The following is a 19821-nucleotide window of genomic DNA, read 5'->3' as shown; positions in this document are numbered from 1 at the left end:
TCCATAATCACAGGAACCCTGTCTTGATGAGCCCAAGCTCAGTGGCCCATTTCCATAACACTTTTAAGCACCTCATTGCATATTTAAGCACTTCTAAGATGCTTATAATGTGTACATCTTATCACATATTTTTCATGTTTTTCAAGCCTGCACAGTGGGTGTGACACTTTGCCTTTATATTATTGCTTATTTTCAGTTTTCATTGCATTACTTTAGCCTATAGTAAACAAATTATATTTAAGGTGAGCTTGAGGATTTATGGATGGGCTTGAGGCTGCTAATGGGTGAGCCAGATACCTTTAAAATGTGCTTTCTAAGTGAAAATCACACGAAGCAAACAGATATCCAGAGATATGTTCCCTTCCATGATGACAGCTGTAAAGAGGGGAAAAAAAAAAACCAAAAAACAACAACAAACCATTCTGTTTGTGTCAAAGCTACAGAGGAAAGGTTATAGAAAATAGTAAGAACTGTTTAATAGGAAACATTTCTATTGATTACAGTAACGAAGAACTACCTCTACAGCCCAGGAAGATTTCAACTGTTGCTTCTATCATGGCAAAGGAAACACTTGATAACCTCAGAAACAAGGGTAACTTTGTAACATCCTTACCTGCATGGGGCCATATAGATTAATTTGGGGCCTGGAAGTATCGGACAAAAACTGCTGCAGTTTAAGTTGCAAAATTTTGATTTGATCAAAATCTCCATGCTAATTAAAATTTGGCAGGTATTTTTCTCTTGCATAAATCTGTATTGAGAGAAGGTCAGTCTGAGTAACTGTGAGTTGCCAGAACTCAGTGTGACTTCCCAAAGCTGTTCCAAAAACATTTTAGATAGACCTTTTGTGACATGTCCCCTGTTGTGTGATGATTCAGGTCAGCATGCCTGGCTCCCAGTATTATTTAAAACAATGTAAAAGGCAAAGACTTGGTGTTCTCACTTTCTGTTTGGACATCTGAAAGCTATGACTGTTTTCAATATGGTGCTTTGTGCTCCCTAGATAAATACAAAGTTGAGCCAGAACCAAAAGCCAATAGCCAGGGAACTAACAGCCAGGCCTGCCAGGCTTGAGCCTACCAAACTTACATCATTTGGCATTTTCTGGTCCTCTAAAGCAAGATACAAACTCCACATAGGTCCTGGGCATGCCAGGGATCTATCCAAAGTATCTTACACACAACATTTTATAGCGAGGAACCCACAGAGTACCATGGTCAATCTTGCTGCGCAGAGAGCTTTGTACGGGCACCTCAGGAACCTTGAGCACTGATGGGCCAAAGGCTCAGATGAAGGTCTACCAGAGGGACAAGGGATGTGCCAGCTGTTGCCAATACTGTCAGGAGCTTGACCATGCCTGGCTAGGGCAGCAGAGTCAAGCCACCAATGAGAAGCACGCAGGACTCTGCTTGAACTGGATAATGAAGGCTAGAGACTATTGCTAGACAAGATCTCTGAAACTCCCAGAAAGAAAACCCCCAGAAGTTCCAAGGATAAACGGAATAACTGGGCTGGCATCAACCCAGGTAGATATGTGCAGAGCTTTTTTTCTCTGAGCATGTGTTTGGGCAGGGGAAGGCTATTTTCTGTGCCGATCATCTCCTGGACCTGCAGTGAGGTGCCAGGCATGCTGCTGGCAGGGCTGTACTGCTGGTGGCCTCACACCTACACCAGCTCTGGGTGGCTCCTGGAGGCCGCCTGTCTCCTCCTGGCCTCTGGAGAAGCCTGGCACCCTGCCTCAGCCTTGTGATGACTCCAAGTTGTCCTAAGGACCTCACTTCCATACCCTCTCCTTCGAGCCCTGCCACTATGCTTGCCTGTGTGTGCACTTTGGTACATGCTGTGAGTCACAGCGTTTCCCCCAGCCCCATTCACTCCTGCAGCTGGGACGAGGCTCCCAAACCGGGCAGAGCCGCTCCCCGGTCCCCCAGCCTCCTTCACGCCGAGCCGTGTCCCCGCCGTGCAGCCCCCCCCCATCGCGGCGGTGCCCCCCCCGGAGCAGCGGTCTCCCGTGCTGCCACAGGCACCGGGGGGCGAGTCGCCGGGAGAGGCGGGCACGAGCCAGGCAACAGTCACAAGTTCCTTCCAACACTCTTCCTTTCCCTGGGGGAGATCGCTGGGACAACATCTCACATCAGCTGTACAAGCGCCCTTGCGTGGTGTGACATGAGTTACAGTGAATTGCAAATGAATTGCGGTGGCAGCGTGTCCCTCGTTCCCTGCACCTCTTTCGCCTTTTTTGCGATAGCTTTCCTCGCTGGAGCACCTCATCCTGCAGCACAGCGCGTTACTTCCACCGGCGCTACCAAACCGGCGACACAAGACAGCGATGGTGGCTCTGAAGGTACCACGAAGTAAACTGGGCTGCGGAAAGCAAAATCCCCGCGGTATTCCCGTGATTAACGCCGCGCAGGGCGGATGCGGAGGAGCGGGGGCCACACGAGTGCAGGCGGAGCAGCGACAGCTGCCGGCAGGGAAACCCCGGGGGAGCCGCGCTCTGCCCCCCGCGCCCGGGCTGCGGAGCGGGGCTGCGCCACCGCCGGGCTTCCCGCTCCCGCACCGCTGCCGCTGCCCCGCCTGGGGCCGGGGGTGCGGGGCGCCCCTCAGCCCGGCCACCGCCTCACGCCCGGGACGACGGTTTCCGTGCGGTCCCCGAGCCTTCTGCCGACCGGGAGGGGGCCGGGCCGGGCCGGGCAGACGAACGGCGACTCCCGCCGCGCCCCGTCCCCGCGGGGCAGCGGACCCAGCCCCGCCCGCACTGACAGCGCCGGGCCGGAACGGGACTGACGCGGCCCCGGCCCCGCCCCCGCCGCCCCGCGCCTGCGCACGGCCCGGATCCGGCGTTTAGTGCCGGGGCAGCTGCAGCGCACCTGGAGCCTCCGGTTGTGTCGCCCCCCGTGCCCGGTGCAGCCCGCCCTCCCCGGCCCGCCGAGCCCGCGCCGCAGGTGGGGAAGGCCGCTCCTGCGGTGGAGGGGAGGCGGCTGGGCGGGGGCCGAAGCCGAGGCCGGGCCGAGCGCGGCTTGCGGCTGTGAGGCCGTGGGGAGCTGGGCGTCAGGCGGGGGCCGCCGCGCTGGGTCGTGGGCTTCGGCGGGGCCTGGGCAGGCCTGCGGCGGGGAGCCGCTTACCCCGGGGCGGCGGCCCGCGCCTCTCCGTGCCGACACCCCCAGCCTGCCGGGCGGGGGCAGCGGGCAGCGGCCGAGCCCGCCGGGCCTTGGTCCGCGCCCGCCGGCTGGACGCTTCGCCATGTTTGCCAGAGCAGCTGCCGCTCTGGCCTGACGGGCGAGAAAGTCCGTAAATGTCGGGGAGAATCTTGGCCTCTGTGGTTTTGGCAGCGCCAGCCTTACCGAGCAGGCTGGGCCCCGGAGGTGGGTTTCCGAAGGGGTCGGGGCAGGCAGCCCTGGCCGCGCCTGCCTGTGCTGGGCAGGTCGGTGGCTGCTAAGTCATTGCCTTGCCCAGCTGCATCCTCTGTTTTGGAGGAGCTTGTGGTGTTCGTGGTTAAGACACAGCTGATAGGGTGGAAGATGGTTGCTATTCAAAGTCTTCTGCTGTTTTGAAAAAGAAGTAGGTTTGCTATCTCAAGTTTATATATTTGCATATAAGAGGTAAGAATGCCAGCCTAACTCTTTGGAGAAATATAACAATCTAGTTTAATTCTGTGAAGTTTCACTGAGTTTATGAACAAAAATTTATCTCCCCAAGCCTTCTGTGTAACTTGGGATGTGGTGGTTCTGTATGCTTGGGATGTTGTTTGGGTTTTCTCTATGTGCTATCATACTACACTGCTGTAGCAAGTTGAAGGGCACAGTCTTAAAACCAGCTTATCGTAATGCTTCTGAATTTACTAAACTCTTCCTAACAGACTGTGAAGTCAAAGAAACTCCAGATAAGTCCAAGGAGACTGGAGTGTGTATACGTCAGTTACAAGGGAGAGACTGGGTCAGAGCACAGCTGCTAAGGAAGTAGGGTTTGTGACTGGTGACAGTATAGAGGCAGTCACATGTGAAGATGAGATATTCTCGGAGCTGCTACTGTTCCTCATGTAAGTGTTGGATAAAAAAATATTGTTCTTGAGTTTTGGCCAGCTGTAATGGAGTTCAGCACTTGGTTGTGGGGGGAAGCACGTTGGAGGAACACATTTCACTTGAAGGTCGTTGTTTATCTTCTCACCCGTGAACTGAGATATGGCTTTCCTAAGTCTGGCGGTAGAACAACAGTATTAAGCTCGAATTATTGAAGTTCAGGTACAGTTGGTATTGGAGGATACCTCTGCCTTAGTATTTTAATTAAAATAAAGGGTGTGCTCTTCAAATCGGTTCCCAGTCATACTTGTTTGCTGCACTTCGGTTCACATCACAGTGTGATTTGGGAGTGCGTGAATGCTCTCTCTTTTGGAAGAAGCTAAAACTAAAAGGTGCACTTCAGTTGTGGGTGTTGTCAGTCTAGACAAGACCTAGTATGAAATAAACACACAAAAACATATGTAGTGTGGATGTTGAATTCTCAATAACTATTTATTTCTATGGAGTTGCTGCTTGTTCTGTACTGTTAATGTAGATGTAGCCTGTGTTTACCATCAGTGAAGCAGGTCAGTTGAATACAGTTGTGGTACAACAACACCAGGGATTTATCGCTAAGTTTTCAGACCTGTAACAGTGACAGCTATTGTCTAAGCTGCAAGACTGAAGTTTTGTAGCTTAAAGGCTGTAGGTCAGCTACAAGGAGAACAGTACGCAATTTTTTTCAGAAAATTTTTTTCAATGCTTCAATAGTTTTAATTTTCAATTCAACAGTTTCCATTATGGAATGGCTCCCAAACTTAGCATGTTTTTAAAAGTGCTGTAGCAGCATAAGGATAATAGTTTTCCTTCTTGTAAGGGTTTAATGGCTTAAATGAATAAAATAATGCAGCATATTTTCTGGAGCAGTAACTGAGACTTGCTGGCATTTGAATTACTTTCCCCCTCCTACATTCACCTAGCCTTTGTGGCAATATAATGAATTAATGTGGTGCTTGTGTTACCATATTTGAGATCTTTCTGTTCTGTCTTGAGTGGTTGGTTTAAAATATTCTGACTTGTTTTGCTTTCTTAAGCTTCCTCTTAGGTCTTCCATTCTCAGTGAACCATGATGATTTGTAGCAGCTGCTTTAAACATTTTTTTAACTTTGAATTTTATTTCAACCTGTTTCAAATAAGGAAGTATTCCACTTGAATCACTTCATTACAGCCTTTAGTTTCAAGTGTCCTGTGTTTCAAGGTGGTTTCAATGCCATGACCGAAAAACTCCTGTAATGGGAAAATTTTAAAATTTGCATGGCTAGCAAAAATGCTTTTTTTAACAAGTCTTTATAAATGCTATGTATTGCTGGCAGCTCTGTTAAATTAACTCCCATTTTTTCCTTGACTTTCCTGGGAATCAGCCCTCTTGGGTAAAGGGAATCACCACTTTAAACACTGCAGATCTATATTTCTAGTTTCCAAGCTAGTAGCTGATCCCATGTTCTCAAAACAAGTCCAGCCTAAAAGGTTTATTAGAATTGGGTCTGTAGTGTCTGTAGAATCCACTGAAAATTGCAAACTTGCTTTCTAGAGCCCAGTCTTGATTTTTTTGTTATACAAAGAAAGTGTTGTGTGAAAGTCTGTACAACAGCCCTGCGAAAAGCACTGCTAGACTGTGGCAACCTTTTGCCAGCAATTTTGGTGTTCTAATTTAAAAGCCTCTCGTCGATCCCCATTGAGCCTGTGTATATTGAAGGGTCTGAGCAAAGCTCCCAGTTAGTTCAGGTGCTTACGGCTTGGGATTGACTCCAGCTTGACAGGGCTTTCATGCTTTGCAGGTCTTGAGGGGATCTGAACAGAGGGTAACATGAGCCTTGGAGTAACGACCCTGTGGTTACCTGATGCAGGGCAATAAATGCAAGCCATGTTTGAATAGTTCTCCCTGAAAACTTTCTTCTGATTTTTATTTTAGACATGGGAAAATCACTTTCTCACCTGCCTATGCATACATGCAAGGACGATGGCTATGATGGAGGCACAGTGTCTGATAACATGAGGAATGGGTTAGTGCACTCAGAGTCGCACAATGAAGACAGCAGATGTGGAGATGTATCACAGTTTCCTTACGTGGAATTCACAGGAAGAGACAGTGTCACGTGCCCCACTTGTCAGGGAACGGGAAGAATTCCCCGAGGTAAGTTTTCTTTGGTTTTTTTAACCTTTAACCTATAAATTTACCTCATAACCATGTACAGTTGTAACTATAATCATCCATAGCAAATAGCTCTCCTATTTAAGATGAAGTTCTTTCATCTTTTTGGCTTTTTAGCACTAGGCATTTTGTTATGACTGTACTGGATGAATGAAACAAATTGAGATGTTTGGCTGTTGCTTCCTGGGTCTTCTCTTGTACAATACCAGTTTTCTGTCCTTCTCAGCTTTAAATTGACACATAACCCTAGCTCTTGCAAGCTGAATTTGAAAACCTTTATTTTTTTGAGATTTTTATTACATCTTTTTTTAGCTACCTATTTTAAACTCTTTGAATCAACATATAACTGAAAAAATAGCTGCAGATGCAGGAAGTGAAGAGTAGGCCTGTACTGCAACACCTTTTCCCTAATCAGTTACAGTGACATTTTTTGCCCTCAGTGCTGCCAGTGCCACTCAGTTTCCTTTACTCTCCCTTTGTCCCATGTGTCCTTGGCAGAGGACCACCACGGAGCTGAAAATACATAGGATCTCTGGCTGCCCTGGAAAGGAGTAGGCTGCACAGTGTTAGGCTTCATGCCTAACCATTTTATTTGCTTGCTGCCCTTGTTCTTTGCTTTTCCTTTTAATAAAACATTCTGCTTTGTTACGCTTCTCTAAGTGTACTACACTAAGTCACCTGAATAGCTATTTAAGAAGAGACCTCTGAGAGGAGAATGCAGGTTATCTGAAACTGGGAAACAGGAGAGAGTGGCAAATGCAGTGTGCCAAGGCACAGTATTCTTTCAGCTGTAAGTTCTTCCCATTGATAGGGAAGAGGAACTGATGAGAATGTCTTGTGTCTGGGACTGCTTTGCTTTTGCCAAAACTCTTATCCAAAATAGATTAGTGGGTGTAAAAACCCTCAGAACTCATTTTAATCAGCAGCTCAGGAAAATTCAGTGATGTATGTTGTCCTTGTACATGTGCTTCAGTCAGATTAGGTTCTAGTATAGTTCACACCTCCTTCTGCTTCACCTGTGAATAAGAAGTGGGGGGCACAGGATATTAAAAAGTTACACATATGGGATTTGTATTTTAGCTGTTAAACTTTATTACAATGTATTATTTGAGTATTTCTGAATTCAACAAATTTGAAGTGTGGAAAAGCTATGCAACTAAAAATTATTTGAACAACTATAGAGAAGGAAGTCTGTTCTGTTAGCTTGCTAACTTGAAATGCTTCAATAGAATAGAAACTTGCTATTGATATTGTTAAAATAGTGCTAAATACTGCTAAAATGCAGTAACAGTGGGATTTCTATGTTCAAAAGCTTATTTCTTTGACTGTAAGACTTTTGGATGTAGTAATTAACTCATGTTTGTTTAAACATTTTACAGTAACTATTAAAAACACAAGGTGTCCTTACATTCTAATGAAATTATATGATTAAAGCTAAAACTTTAAATGAGTTAGAAGAAATAGGGATGTCTTTTTAATTATTTTCTAGTATTTTTTGGGGGGAAAAAATAGTGTTTGGGTTTGGTTTTTTTTGAGGGGAGAGGGTTCACAGAATGACTGCATGACTTGCAGGGCAGACTAACGTTGATATGGCTAAACTTAATAAACACATAAAATAGGGTTTTGTTACTTGGACAGCTTTAGCTTTTCAGTAAGATAACAGCACAGTCCTGCTTTCATAGTTTTTGTTCAAAAGTTGAAGATGCTTCATTGAAGTGGAGATGAAAATCAGTTTTAAATTGGTAGAGGTTTTTTAGAAGGCTGATGTTACATACTACTACCTGCTTAGCTAGCATGCTTTGCTCAGCTTAGTGATTCAGCATGGAATCACTTCTGAGGAGTTGATTAACAAGGTGATAATGCTGGGCAAATCCTGCATTTGGCTTAAAAAAATGCAAATCTCACTTGGTCTTGAGGCTTCTCTGTTAACATATAGATGAATCTCAGTTCTGGTTTTGTGTGCAAGCAGATAGCAAAAGCTGTACAGGCAGATGTAGTCCATCTATTTTCAAGTCATCTGTGCTTGTGTTTTTTATTTCTACTGTTAAGATATTCCTCTCTTTAAAATGCTGTCTAGTGAAGTAGTTCATGGCTTGGAGAAATTCCAGTAGATACTTTTTTGACTTCCAGGGTGCTGCAGCTCAGTCCCATGAGAAATGGCTGTATGTACTGGTGATGTCCAGAATGCAGCATGTGTATAACTTGCGTTGCTGAAGCCACCCACATTGATACATATATTTTTTAGGATTTTTTTTTAAACAAACCTGACTTCTGCTTTTGAGAGGAGTACATTCAGAATGCCTTCTGGAACAGTTCTAACTGCCCAAGCTTCTGAATGTTTTTCCTATGACTTGATGTGGCCTGGTGTAGAGAGAGCTGGAAGCTGTTATGTACCTCTGTTTCTCTTGAGGAAATGGTGCCAGAGGCATGTTATCTCCTGTGCATGTTCGCAGCATAGAGGCAGAATTTGTTGCTGTTTTGGTCTTTCTGGGCTTGGTGGTTTTTTTTCTCTCCATGTTGTGCAAGCCATGCTCTATTTCAGAAAGTGACATAAGCTACAATAATATTCTGCTTGGGTTGTTATCTGGAGTTTAAATGTTTATCTTTAGTGTTTGTTCTTTGGTGCCATTAAAGTTATAACAGGCACTCTTTCTTTGAAGTAACTGCAACAATACTTACTCTTTCTTTGTTTAAATTCTGAAAGGGTGTTTTTGTTTCCAGGGCAGGAAAATCAGCTGGTAGCATTAATTCCATACAGTGATCAGAGACTGAGGCCAAGAAGAACGTAAGTTAACAGTTGTGATACATAAATCTACAGTTAATTTTTCTCTTCTAGTTAAAATTCAACAATTTAAAGGAGATAGTGGTAAGAGGAATCAAGCAAAAATGAAGGGAATGTTTTCTTGCATTCGGTACTGAAAGAACCCTGCTCATGAGCAATACCAGTCTTAATAACTTAAGGAGTTAGAGGTTAACAGGTGTGTGTACTCCCATCACAGTGTGTCTTACAAAGCTAAGTAATACTGTATGATCTCATCATGTAGCTATTTATCTAAATGTCTGCAGTAATTATGCAAGTATTCATCAATCTCTGTAGTATCTTAACTGATCTGAGCAGATACATCTAAAGTGTTAAAGTCCGAGTAAAGTGATAACTTTTTTGGGCCACTACTACAGAATAAGTCACCTAGAAAATAATCCGTAAAGCTCTAAGCAGCTAACAAAATCAAGATTCATCTTTCTGATATAGTATATTTGAATTTTTTTTTCCTAGGATCTGCTTAAAGTTTTCATTAGTCTTCAGGGCTTCTTGTTCTGACGCTTTTTTTTGTTGTGGTTTTTTGTTTTCTTTTCTCCATTAATGTTTGGATGTTTCTCTAGTAAGCAGAAATGAGTGCCAGGAAAAAAATAAATACAGTAACTTCACATAATACCGCCCTGGATCATATCTGATATATTAGTAGTACAAATTTGAAACACATTGCTTTAGTGTTCTAACCTTGAGAAACCTGGAGCTGCAGTAGAACCTTTTACTTGTGTATTTTTTTATACACACCTTTTATGTTAGGTTAATTGTGAATTTCCTGTTTCTTAGCAGGAGTCTACACTTCCCTGAAAGTATTTTATGACAAAGAATCTTGTGTAAGGTGCATAAGAGCTTTATTCTTCATTCTGAGTGTGTTGTCAAATTCCTGCAGAATGACAAACCTCTTACAAATACATTTTTAAGAGGAAGTGTTTATGTTTCAAAGCACATAAATGTTTACCTCTTCCATTTTCCACTGTTCCAAATGCTGAGATAATCACATGTTTTGAAACTTGATTTCTGTACATATAAAAAATTAACAGCTGTTTGAGACAGGTGTGAAGTGCATTGTGGCTTGTTTGTGGTTTTTTTCCCTATGGGAGGTGGAAATAGACTGAACTAAGTTGTATTGACTGGTCATGCTCCTTATTTAAAAGAAAATAACATACCACTATTGTTTAATGTGCTTTTGACTCTGAAATATGCTTCTTTTTTTTTTTCCCCTCCAGAAAGCTTTACGTGACTGCTTCTGTAATTGTATGCTTACTACTTTCTGGGCTGGCTGTATTCTTCTTGTTTCCTCGCTCAATCGATGTTGAATACATTGGTGTGAAGTCAGTGTATGTCACTTACGAACAGGCTAGACATATAATATATCTAAATATTACAGTAAGTAACTATTTCTTTAGATGTTTGTAATGGATAAATGCAACAAGAGATACTGCTTTGACTGTTTAATACACATAGAAATTGTGGTTTAGCTGATGAACTTAGTGCATTAGGAAATACAGGCAGATACAATGACTGCTTTGAAAAATGTAGCTGGACCTTCTGTGGCTGGTTTCTGTAGTTGTAGTTAATAGAGGTGTAGTTGCAAGCTACCATTGGGTCTTCTATTTTTATGGTAACAGTGACCTCTGAGTGGTCTGTGTTATTTTTGGAATATAAGTGAAATGTAGTGTGTATGTAGGAACATGTCTTGGTAATGCAGTCAATACAGGATTGCCTAAAGGTTTTTCCATAAGAGTTCCTCATTTTAAATAAACTAAACCAGATGTGGGAGAAAAGGGTCCTGTGATAGCTAAATTTCCTGGAGGGAATAACCAAGAATGGGAAGAAATGCAGTATTTGCAGTGGAAGGTGGATGCCAGGGAAGTGGTGCAGAAGTTTGTGCTGCTTGGTATATTCCCAGGAAAAAAAAAAACTGGGAAAGGGCTAAATGATGGTCCATTACTCCCTTATGCCCCACCAATCCTTGACGGCAAGAAAATATATCTGTGTAATTTCAGGTAATACTGTCTCAGGCATAAATCTCAAAATGTGTCCTCATAAAGATACACAGAATGAATAGCTGTTAATGTCTTTTTTGTTTGTTTTTTTTTTTAGAACACATTAAATATAACTAATAACAACTATTATTCTGTAGAAGTGGCAAATATCACAGCCCAAGTTCAGTTTTCAAAAACAGTTATTGGCAAAGCACGACTAAACAACATCACCAACATTGGTCCTTTGGATATGAAACAGGTAAGTAGGATTGGCTTTTGAAGTTGAATATGTGTTAATCTTCAAATATAAATCTACTCATTTGTGTTTTCATTGCTTTTCTTGTTTGGTGCTTTTTTTTTTTTTTTTTCAGATTGACTATATGGTGCCCACAGTCATACAAGATGAAATGAGCTACATGTTGTAAGTGTACTGGCCTCTAAATATCATGTGGGTTGTCTTAAAAATCACAATGGTGCTAAAAGTGACTTTTTTCAAAGTCAGCAGAAATGTATTTGCAGAGTTGTTGCGGCATTTTCTTTGTGGATCTTTAATAGTACTGAAAAATACTTAAACTATGGTTGTTTCAATAGTTTCATATAGTGGCTTGCTGCACCTGGCTCTCAGCACTTTGAGCGGCATCTCTATCCCAGTGTTTCAGGCCTTGGCAATAGCTAGGACTTGCTGCTTCGGGGTGTGAAAATGCAGGTTTGTTCCCCTAACAAGTTCTCTGGTAACTTTCCCACATATTTCTCTGGTAGTAGAGGGAATTTGTATTTAATTCTATACAAATTGGAGGCTAATTTGTATTTCTTCAGACCACGTGTATACAATGGTAAGCAGTGTTTATGGCCTGTCCGTTAAGCATTTTTATTCATTGCTTCTGAAAGTTTACTTGACCAACAGACTATTAGCTGAATATATCTTGGTAACAAACACAAATGTTAATTCTGTGACACTGAAATGCAGAATGAACAGAAAAAGTTAACTATTGAGACCTTGGATCTGTGTGCAGTTCCAGTGGATTTCAGCCCCTTTGGGGTGGGAGAGAACCTTACAGCATTGAAGTGTTAGAGTGAGTTGAAATAAGTGTGAAACACCAAACTGGGCACTAACTTTAAATAAGCAGAAAGTGTTGTACTTCTGTTGCCTCTTAAAAGCATGTAAGTTAGCTTGATTAAACACTGAATCCTGTGAATCTGCTCACCCTTTGGATGCATAAGGAATAAATAAATGTGGCCTTCATAGAACTCAGGTTTACTTTGGTTAGCTTCTGAAAGATGAAGTGAATGCTGTTTCACAGGACAGTTTTGTTGGCAAGTGTTGCATGTAAGCAAGTGCATGTGAATATAGTTCATGGGAAAGCAAGTAGACCTAGGTGAGTATACAGTCACTAGCAGTGTTTTAATTGCCATTGCTAACAACTCTGTAGTCTCTATATGCATAGGTAACAGAATTTGCAGTTGCAACCACAATTCTTGCTTTTTTAGATAATTATCTGTGAAAGCTCAATGCAAATCTAACTGTTGTTTTTCTTGTTTGCAGTGACTTCTGTACTTTAGCATCTATTAAAGTGCATAACATTGTAGTGATGATGCAGTAAGTATGGAAACTTCCTGTTTGTTGGCAACAACTTTAAAAGCAATGTAACTCTTTGAAATACTACTCAAAATACTTAATCCTGGAGTCTGCCTCATAGATAAAATGAAATCAACTTGCTTTCTAGTGTAGTAGCTTCATAGTTCTTGAAAAGCAGGTTCTGGTGGTGTAAAGACACTTGAATAGGCAGAACTGTTATTACTGTATCTGCTGTGTAGTTGAGCTGTAACCATGGAGCTACTAAGGTCTCAAATACTTGGAAATGGGTTTATTTCAAAATTGTCAAAATCTTTGTGATCCTGAAGCAGATACAGGCTTTAGTACTCTGCCAAAGTCTGCTTTATGTGACTCCTTGCATAAATAGTAGCATGGTGGTTTGTTGTTTTTGTCTTTTGAAGGGGTTTTTTTGCTGTTGAGGGGGAAGGGGGAGAGGTGTAGATCCAACCATGGCTGTAACTTCTCTAATCATTTGCTTTCTCCTCACAAGGCAAGGTATTAATGAGTAAACCTCAGGTTTGACATCTTTAAGGGGAAAAAATAAGTCTGTGCTCAGGGAACCAAGTGTCTTTCATGGAGAAAATCTATAGTGGTAAACTAGTATTTTCTTAAAGTAAATTTTAAATAAAGTTTAAAAGTTTTTCCTTAAAAACTCTAGTAATGTCAAAATGCTGATTTTTTAGAATAGGAAACTGAAGCATCTTACAAACTTCTTCTGTTTTCTCTTTCTAAGAGTGACAGTTACAACCTCTTACTTTGGCCACTCTGAGCAAATATCCCAGGAGAGATACCAGTATGTGGACTGTGGAGGAAACACAACCTACCAGCTGGGCCAATCAGAATATTTAAATGTACTTCAGCCTCCACAGTAGAAGCACCCCTTGGTTAGTGTGGAATGACTGCTGTTGATGCTTGCAGAGATCCTTTGAATAGGACTGGTACTACGTGAAGGGGAGTGTATGTGCATGTAAAGCATAGCAAACATGGTGATTTGTTCACTTCAGACACAAGGAGGGAAAAGGTGAAAAATGTATATAGATGCACTTGTTAAATGTTGTGTTTTCCCCTTCTGTTTGCTTTCTATTACTGTAAGCACTTCTGTCAAGTTGTGTGGTGGGAGGGAGAGGGGCAGTATCAGATTCTTGAACTGAACTGGGACCTTTGCTTACAGTGTGGTACATCAACTTAGAGTAACTGTGTATGTCTATGTTTAGGTGAGATGTCTCACTAATGAGCATTTTAGAAAAAATGATACTCATAAATTTTAATTTTGTACTTCAGTTCTTGATATTTGACTATAAACTGGCAGTATTACTACTTAAGTAACAAATTACTTTGAGGTATCTGGGTGTGAAACTTCTATTAGTAACCCAGTGGTGATGGTTTTTTATTTTGATATTCTACTTCTCATTTGCTATACATGATTAGAGGTGACGTGCAGTCTTTGAAAACCAGGAAAGCTGTCTTGGATAACACTATACTCAAATGTGCAACTTCTAGAATCTGGCATAGTTTCATTCATATTCCCTCCTGCTACCTCTGGGATGTTATAAGGAGAATGTATGTTAGATTCAAACTTGGGTTTAAAAATAAAGAAACAACAACCCCCAGAATCATTGCTGACGAAGGAAAAAGTAAAGACTAGAAAACAAACAAGTAAAGACTTTGATAGTGTCTTTCTACTTTATTTTTTAGTAAGCTTTGTGTACAGCTATTAAAAGCAAGACTGCAGTTGGAACTAGGTGGGAAACTGGACACAGGTTTGGGCAGCCTAATGTAAATTTTCATTTTTATTGTTTTCATATACTGTGTATCTAAGCTACTTGTGTTAATATGTTGGGGTGTGTGTATTCAGTGCACAGGTTCAGTAAGCAATGCAGTAATTACCTGAATCTCCAGAGCCCTCACAGTTCACATCTAAGTTATGTAAGGGAGAACAAAGCAACTCTTTCTGTTAAGAGTAAATGCTGATGTAATCATGATACCGACTTTATAACAAAGCTGTTAAATGGCTTCAGCAGGATAGTTTGCACAGTGAGAATTTCCAGGGTTATAATCAAACATGGTGACTTGTAAATTTTGGGTCCAAAGCTGCTTGACTTCTGAAGGCTGACTGTTCTAAGGGTTAGGTATGAAACTTTTTAATTAACTAGATCAGGATTGTTTTATTTCTCAATTATACAAGATGTACCTTTTACAGGTACTATTGAGATTTGCATTATAATGAATAGTTTGGGTTTTTTTAAATGTTGCGGTTTTTATGCTGCCCATCTCCTGGAAATAAGCTATATAAAATGAATTGGCAATAAACACTATGGCAAAAGCCTGCTGAGTAACTTCTTGCAACTAACAATCTCATGCTTCAGTACTTCAGTGAACGTACATGTCTGTATTACTCTTTTCTTTATTGACCTTTCTTAGGTGGACCTACTTGGGTGGGTGGGGGAGAGAGTATCAATGATTTAAGACTGATATAAAAGAAATGAAGTAACTATACAAAAAAAACCACCTCTCCTCTGTTTGAATTGCTATGAACACTTACACTGAATGTCTATGAGAAAATCTTGGAACCTAAACTGTCTATTTCATGTAACTGTTGATAAGATAAAGATGTCAGCTTTTTGGCTTTGGAAAACTTCTGGAACTGGAATAGTAAATTCTGATTTAGTATAGTTACATTCTGAAAATTACTCTTGAATCTGGGCAGTTATAAGTAAACATTGTTACAGCTTATGATCACAAGGGAAACTAGCTCACAACAGACTCTGGTCTTCCTAGAGTATAGATGAGGTTCGGTCCTGTGGCTGATAAAATGCCTGCAGAAGCTTGTCTGGTAGCCTGAAGAGATGCAGGTAATAACTAAAGACCAGGGTAGTGGGGAGCTAGGTAGAAGCAGAGGTGAACTCTTCTTTGTTATCTGGTGTAGAAAGATTTGCTTGTATTGGAGAGCAGGGAGAGTTCTGGTTTAAATCCTGTCAGATCTGAAGTCAGCCAGCAAGTGATAGGGCTTTTCTTTTCTTCTAGGCCTAAGTATTTACATCTAGAATGCTGGTTTTGTTTGGAGTTTTTAAGTAGAAAAAAGAAAATTACTCTAGGCAAATATTTATATCAACTTAAAACAAATTTTTCTCTGAAGGATAAAAGATAATCTAAAGTAACCAACCTAAAGTAACTGGAATAGTGTAAGGATAAAATTATTTGACAGTAGCAAATGCTGCTTGAACAAGCATGCTTGGGGGGAGGTTACACTGTTTATGCAGTATTGGGACTCAGGTTGACCTGAAAGTTTGAGAGAGATGCTGAGTAAAATACATACTTAAATCTGTGGATCTTACATTGCATGAAGTGTTTGGTATTGGCTAATTTAAAATAATAAATTGAGTGGAATTATTCTTTCTGCATATGTGGTAGAAGGGGGAAGATACAAATCTTAATGTCTGTCATCTGGGATATCTAATGGATGTAAACTTTAACACCATCAATTTGTGGTAGACTTACTGAATGACTAAGTTTTCATCTTAAAATAAAGGATGGGGTGAAGATCCTATTGGTTAATTCTCCAATTAAGTCAGTTACAGGAGAATCAGAGGCTTAAAATTCCACATGTGCTAGTATGTTCTTGCAAAACTGTCAGCATATTTACTAACCAAATAAAGACAGAATTTCAATTTAACTACTAGTTTTAATATAACATCTCATCAGATAAGCAGGTAAGCATCTGTTTGAAAACTTAACTTTGACTTGACTTCTGTGGCTGAGCTTGGAAACATGCTAAGGGAGCAAGGGAAGTCAGTATTAACTTGTACGACTTTGTAAACAAGCTTATGAGAATAGATCCAAGTGACAGACCTGTAATTATTTCACATTTATTTTTTATCTTGATGGGGGGGGGGGGGGGGGGAAGCAAGCCCTTTGGCTCAATGTAAATCAGTAAGTACAAATTCTCTTCAGAAGGTCAGCTGGAAGAACAGTTCGTTTTAGGGTGGGGGTTTTTTGTTTGCTTTTCTGTGTGGAAGATAGTTTCTGAAGGTCTTCTCAAGTGATTCAAACTTCATTTGTAACTTCCTCATAATCTGTGAATACTATCAAAATACATCATATATATACTGGCATTGTGGTGTTGTATTTCCCAGGATCTGTTTCTAGTATAAATCCTTTCTCTTGAATTCTTTGTAGCACTTGTACCAAAACCTGTTGCACTTTAAAGTGGAAGCTGTTATCTCTTAAAACAGTGGTCCAGATGTTGCACTGTAATGGCACAATTGAAAAACAAAACTGAATGTATTCTGTATAGAATAACTGTAAAAGGTCAAAATTATGACTTAAATTAATATGGAATGCTGAAATGTGTAAAAATACTGGCGACTTGACCTGGAGAACAAAATTATTTTACATTTTAAATATGATGCTTTAAAAATGAATGAATGAAGCCACTAAACAAACCATCACGTACCCATTTGGAGAGATTTAAGGGAAGCACTGTTACTAAAAGGTGTAGAACCTGACACTTAACTCTTGAATTCCTGTTCCTGGTGTTTGGAAAAGCCTGTAGAAGTTCATCATAATTTTTGTACTCATGTTGATACTTAAATGATTGTCGCTTAGTTCTTAATCTTTTGTGAAGACAAGCATAAGTATCTTTTGGTTTTTCCTGTGTGGTATAGCTTTGAAGTTCCTAATGCACTTCTTGTGTGCATGACCTTGATATTAACGTTTTGATGTTTATATTTTGCAGCCTTATGTTGGCAGACTTAAGTACCTGCCTTAGTTGACTTTGCTCTAAATTATCCTTGAAGTTCTGTAAGTGAATAAGTTTATCATAATAGTGCATTGCAAACGTGACTAGGCTTTTTAGCGAGTGCTATATAAAGCTAACCATTTAAGCGCTGAATCTCTTAAGTGCTTGGATTCAACTGTGAAGAGTCTTTAACCATCTGACTGAAGTGGTGTGCCTTCATGATGGAAAGCATGGTGCTTGGAGTACTATGAGAGAGATTTTTGGATTCAGAAAATGTTAAAAGAAAAATAGCATTATTCGTTATTCAGCATTTAAGGCTTCCTTTTTGTTTGTTTTTTTTTTTCTGGTGGTGGTGATGGGGGACTTAGTTGTGGCTTTGCTTTTTTTTCCTACTCCCTAAATCTGCAGCAGGATGTTAGTCTGTTCCCGAACTGCACCTTCTGAAATGGGTGACTTGGTTCAGAGTTGGGCAGCTACATGAAGCTTAACATTAGTTAGACTGGATTTTGAGAGTTAAGAGACAAGTAAGACTAGCCGCAATACCTTTAAGAACTAAACTTTTTACTGTCTAACAAAATGCTACAACCCTAGCAATGATTCCAGGCTTACTGTTACTTCTGAAAAGGAAGGGTAAGTAACATAAGTGCAACCAATGTACTTCAATAATGGACTACAGCAACTGGCAAAACATTTGTTAGTGTTGGCCCTGATCATGCCAAGAAGTCTAGATGTTGGGTTTGTTTGTTGGTTTTTGTGTTTGGTTTTTTGTTTGGGTTTTTTTTTTGGGGTGGGGGGGAAGAGAGAGAGAGGAATACAGCCCAACCAAAACACATTCAGAACAATAATTTCAGTACAGTATGGCAAAAACATTTGGTGTTTGTAAACTTGAGAAGTCACCTTCCTATTATACCTTTAGCTGGGGAATTCTGGTCATTACCAGAGGAGAAGTTTGGGATAGTTTCCTCTGCTGCCCTACAGCTTTTGCATGCAAGCTTGCTTTTCTGACTGTAGGCAGGCCTGCTGGACAGGAACAGTTGGCTGCAAGGAGTCTGTACAATGGGCCCTGCAGTGTAGTGTGAGACTTCGGTGGCAGTAACATACTGATCCTCTTCCACCAACCATCATAAGTCTTACAACCTGGGTGTGTGTCTTTTGGGTACTGAAACTGATTTTGCTTTGCATGGGCAGGGATATCTAGTGCCAGACATGCAAGTATATTACAGTGCCTGAGCATTTTGGGTCCAACTGTCAGTGATATAGTCCTTTTTTGTTTTGTTTAAGGAAGCAAACTTAACCACTGGTAACATCCACTGTACAGAGTGTGCATATAATAGCTTGAGATATGTATAGAAATACTAATGAGTGATAACTATTTTTGTAATTTCAGAATTGCAAACTGTTGTTCTTGTGACTGTGTAGCAAACAATCTATCAACTTAAGCATGATAAACACTAGAAGTCAAGGGTATTTGGACACAGAAGCTGTCTTAATGTAAGTTAACTGGGGCAAAGGATCTTGTTATTTAGAGCTTCAAAATATGGAGTTAACTTCATTATGAATATGTTTCTAGACAGGATTGTTTGGCTCAAAGAATGATATTAAATTTTCTATTTAAAAAAACTTGGGTCATGTATCTTTTTTAACTGACAATATTTTTCTCTCCTCCTTCCCTATGCCCCACGAGTTTTCCCCCTATCTCACCATATTTTTCCCACAAGCTTTCATGTATTTTCAGTCGTATGATTTTAATTTTTGTAACGTTGGCATCCCATGAGTGAAACCTTTGCAATCTACCTTTTTGGTACTATGGTTTATTGTGTTAAGTCTGTAATAAACTGTGAGTATCTGAAAGCTGAGCACCATATGTGACTGAATTACTGTTGTCTGGCTGGACTGCTACAGTAACTGAGTTAAAAACCCGGGCTGTTGTGGTGGGTTGATGGCAGGCAGGGGGGGCCCCCACCCAGTTGCTCATGCACTCTTGTGGTGGGATGGTGGAGAGAATCAGAAGAACAAAAGCAGGAAAACTCATGGGTCAGGATAAAAACAGTTTAATAGGGGAAGCAAAGATTGTGCACAAGTGAAGCAAAATAAGGAATTTATTTCCTTTCAGCAGGCAGGTATTTACAAGGGGAAGAGAAACGCCATAACCCCGGATGTCCCTTCTTCTTTCCCTGAGCTTTTATTGCTGAGCATGATCCCATATGGAATACCCTTTGATTAGTGGGGGTGTCTGTCCTGGCTGTGTCCCCTCCCAGCTTCTTGACCATCCCAGGCCTAGTCACTGCAGGGCTGGGCAGAGTGGGGTAAGAAGATGAGGAGGCAAAGGGAAAGGAAACTTGTGTTGTATGAGCATGCTCAGCATGAGCCAAACCACAGTGTGTTATCAACAAACCCAAAACACAGAACTATGGGGTGCTGTGAAGGAAACTAACTCCATCCCAGCCAGACCCAGTACAGCTATTTGCAAATTTATTTTAAGGGG

At 41.1% G+C, this 19821-nt stretch overlaps 1 protein-coding gene across 2 annotated transcripts; it reads left to right on the top strand.

Annotated features, from left to right (window-relative positions):
• The first annotated feature begins 476 nt into the window (after positions 1-476).
• On the top strand, positions 477-19192 carry TMEM106B (transmembrane protein 106B). Of its 2 annotated transcripts, none has more exons than XM_040591315.1 (8): positions 477-2344; positions 5971-6192; positions 8932-8995; positions 10246-10405; positions 11123-11263; positions 11376-11425; positions 12548-12601; positions 13332-19192. In XM_040591315.1, exons 1-8 carry the CDS (start codon positions 1750-1752, stop codon positions 13468-13470), a joined length of 1425 nt encoding a protein of 474 aa, XP_040447249.1. In that variant the 5' UTR covers positions 477-1749; the 3' UTR covers positions 13471-19192. The 2 variants fall into 2 exon arrangements, with proteins under 2 accessions (XP_040447249.1, XP_040447250.1); XM_040591316.1 differs by lacking the exon at positions 477-2344 and adding an exon at positions 2812-2945.
• The last annotated feature ends 629 nt before the right edge of the window (positions 19193-19821 follow it).

This window comes from Falco naumanni, chromosome 4 (assembly GCF_017639655.2).
Source record: "Falco naumanni isolate bFalNau1 chromosome 4, bFalNau1.pat, whole genome shotgun sequence".
Classification (NCBI taxonomy): Eukaryota; Metazoa; Chordata; class Aves; order Falconiformes; family Falconidae; genus Falco; species Falco naumanni.
This window is presented reverse-complemented; position numbering and strand designations above follow the sequence as displayed.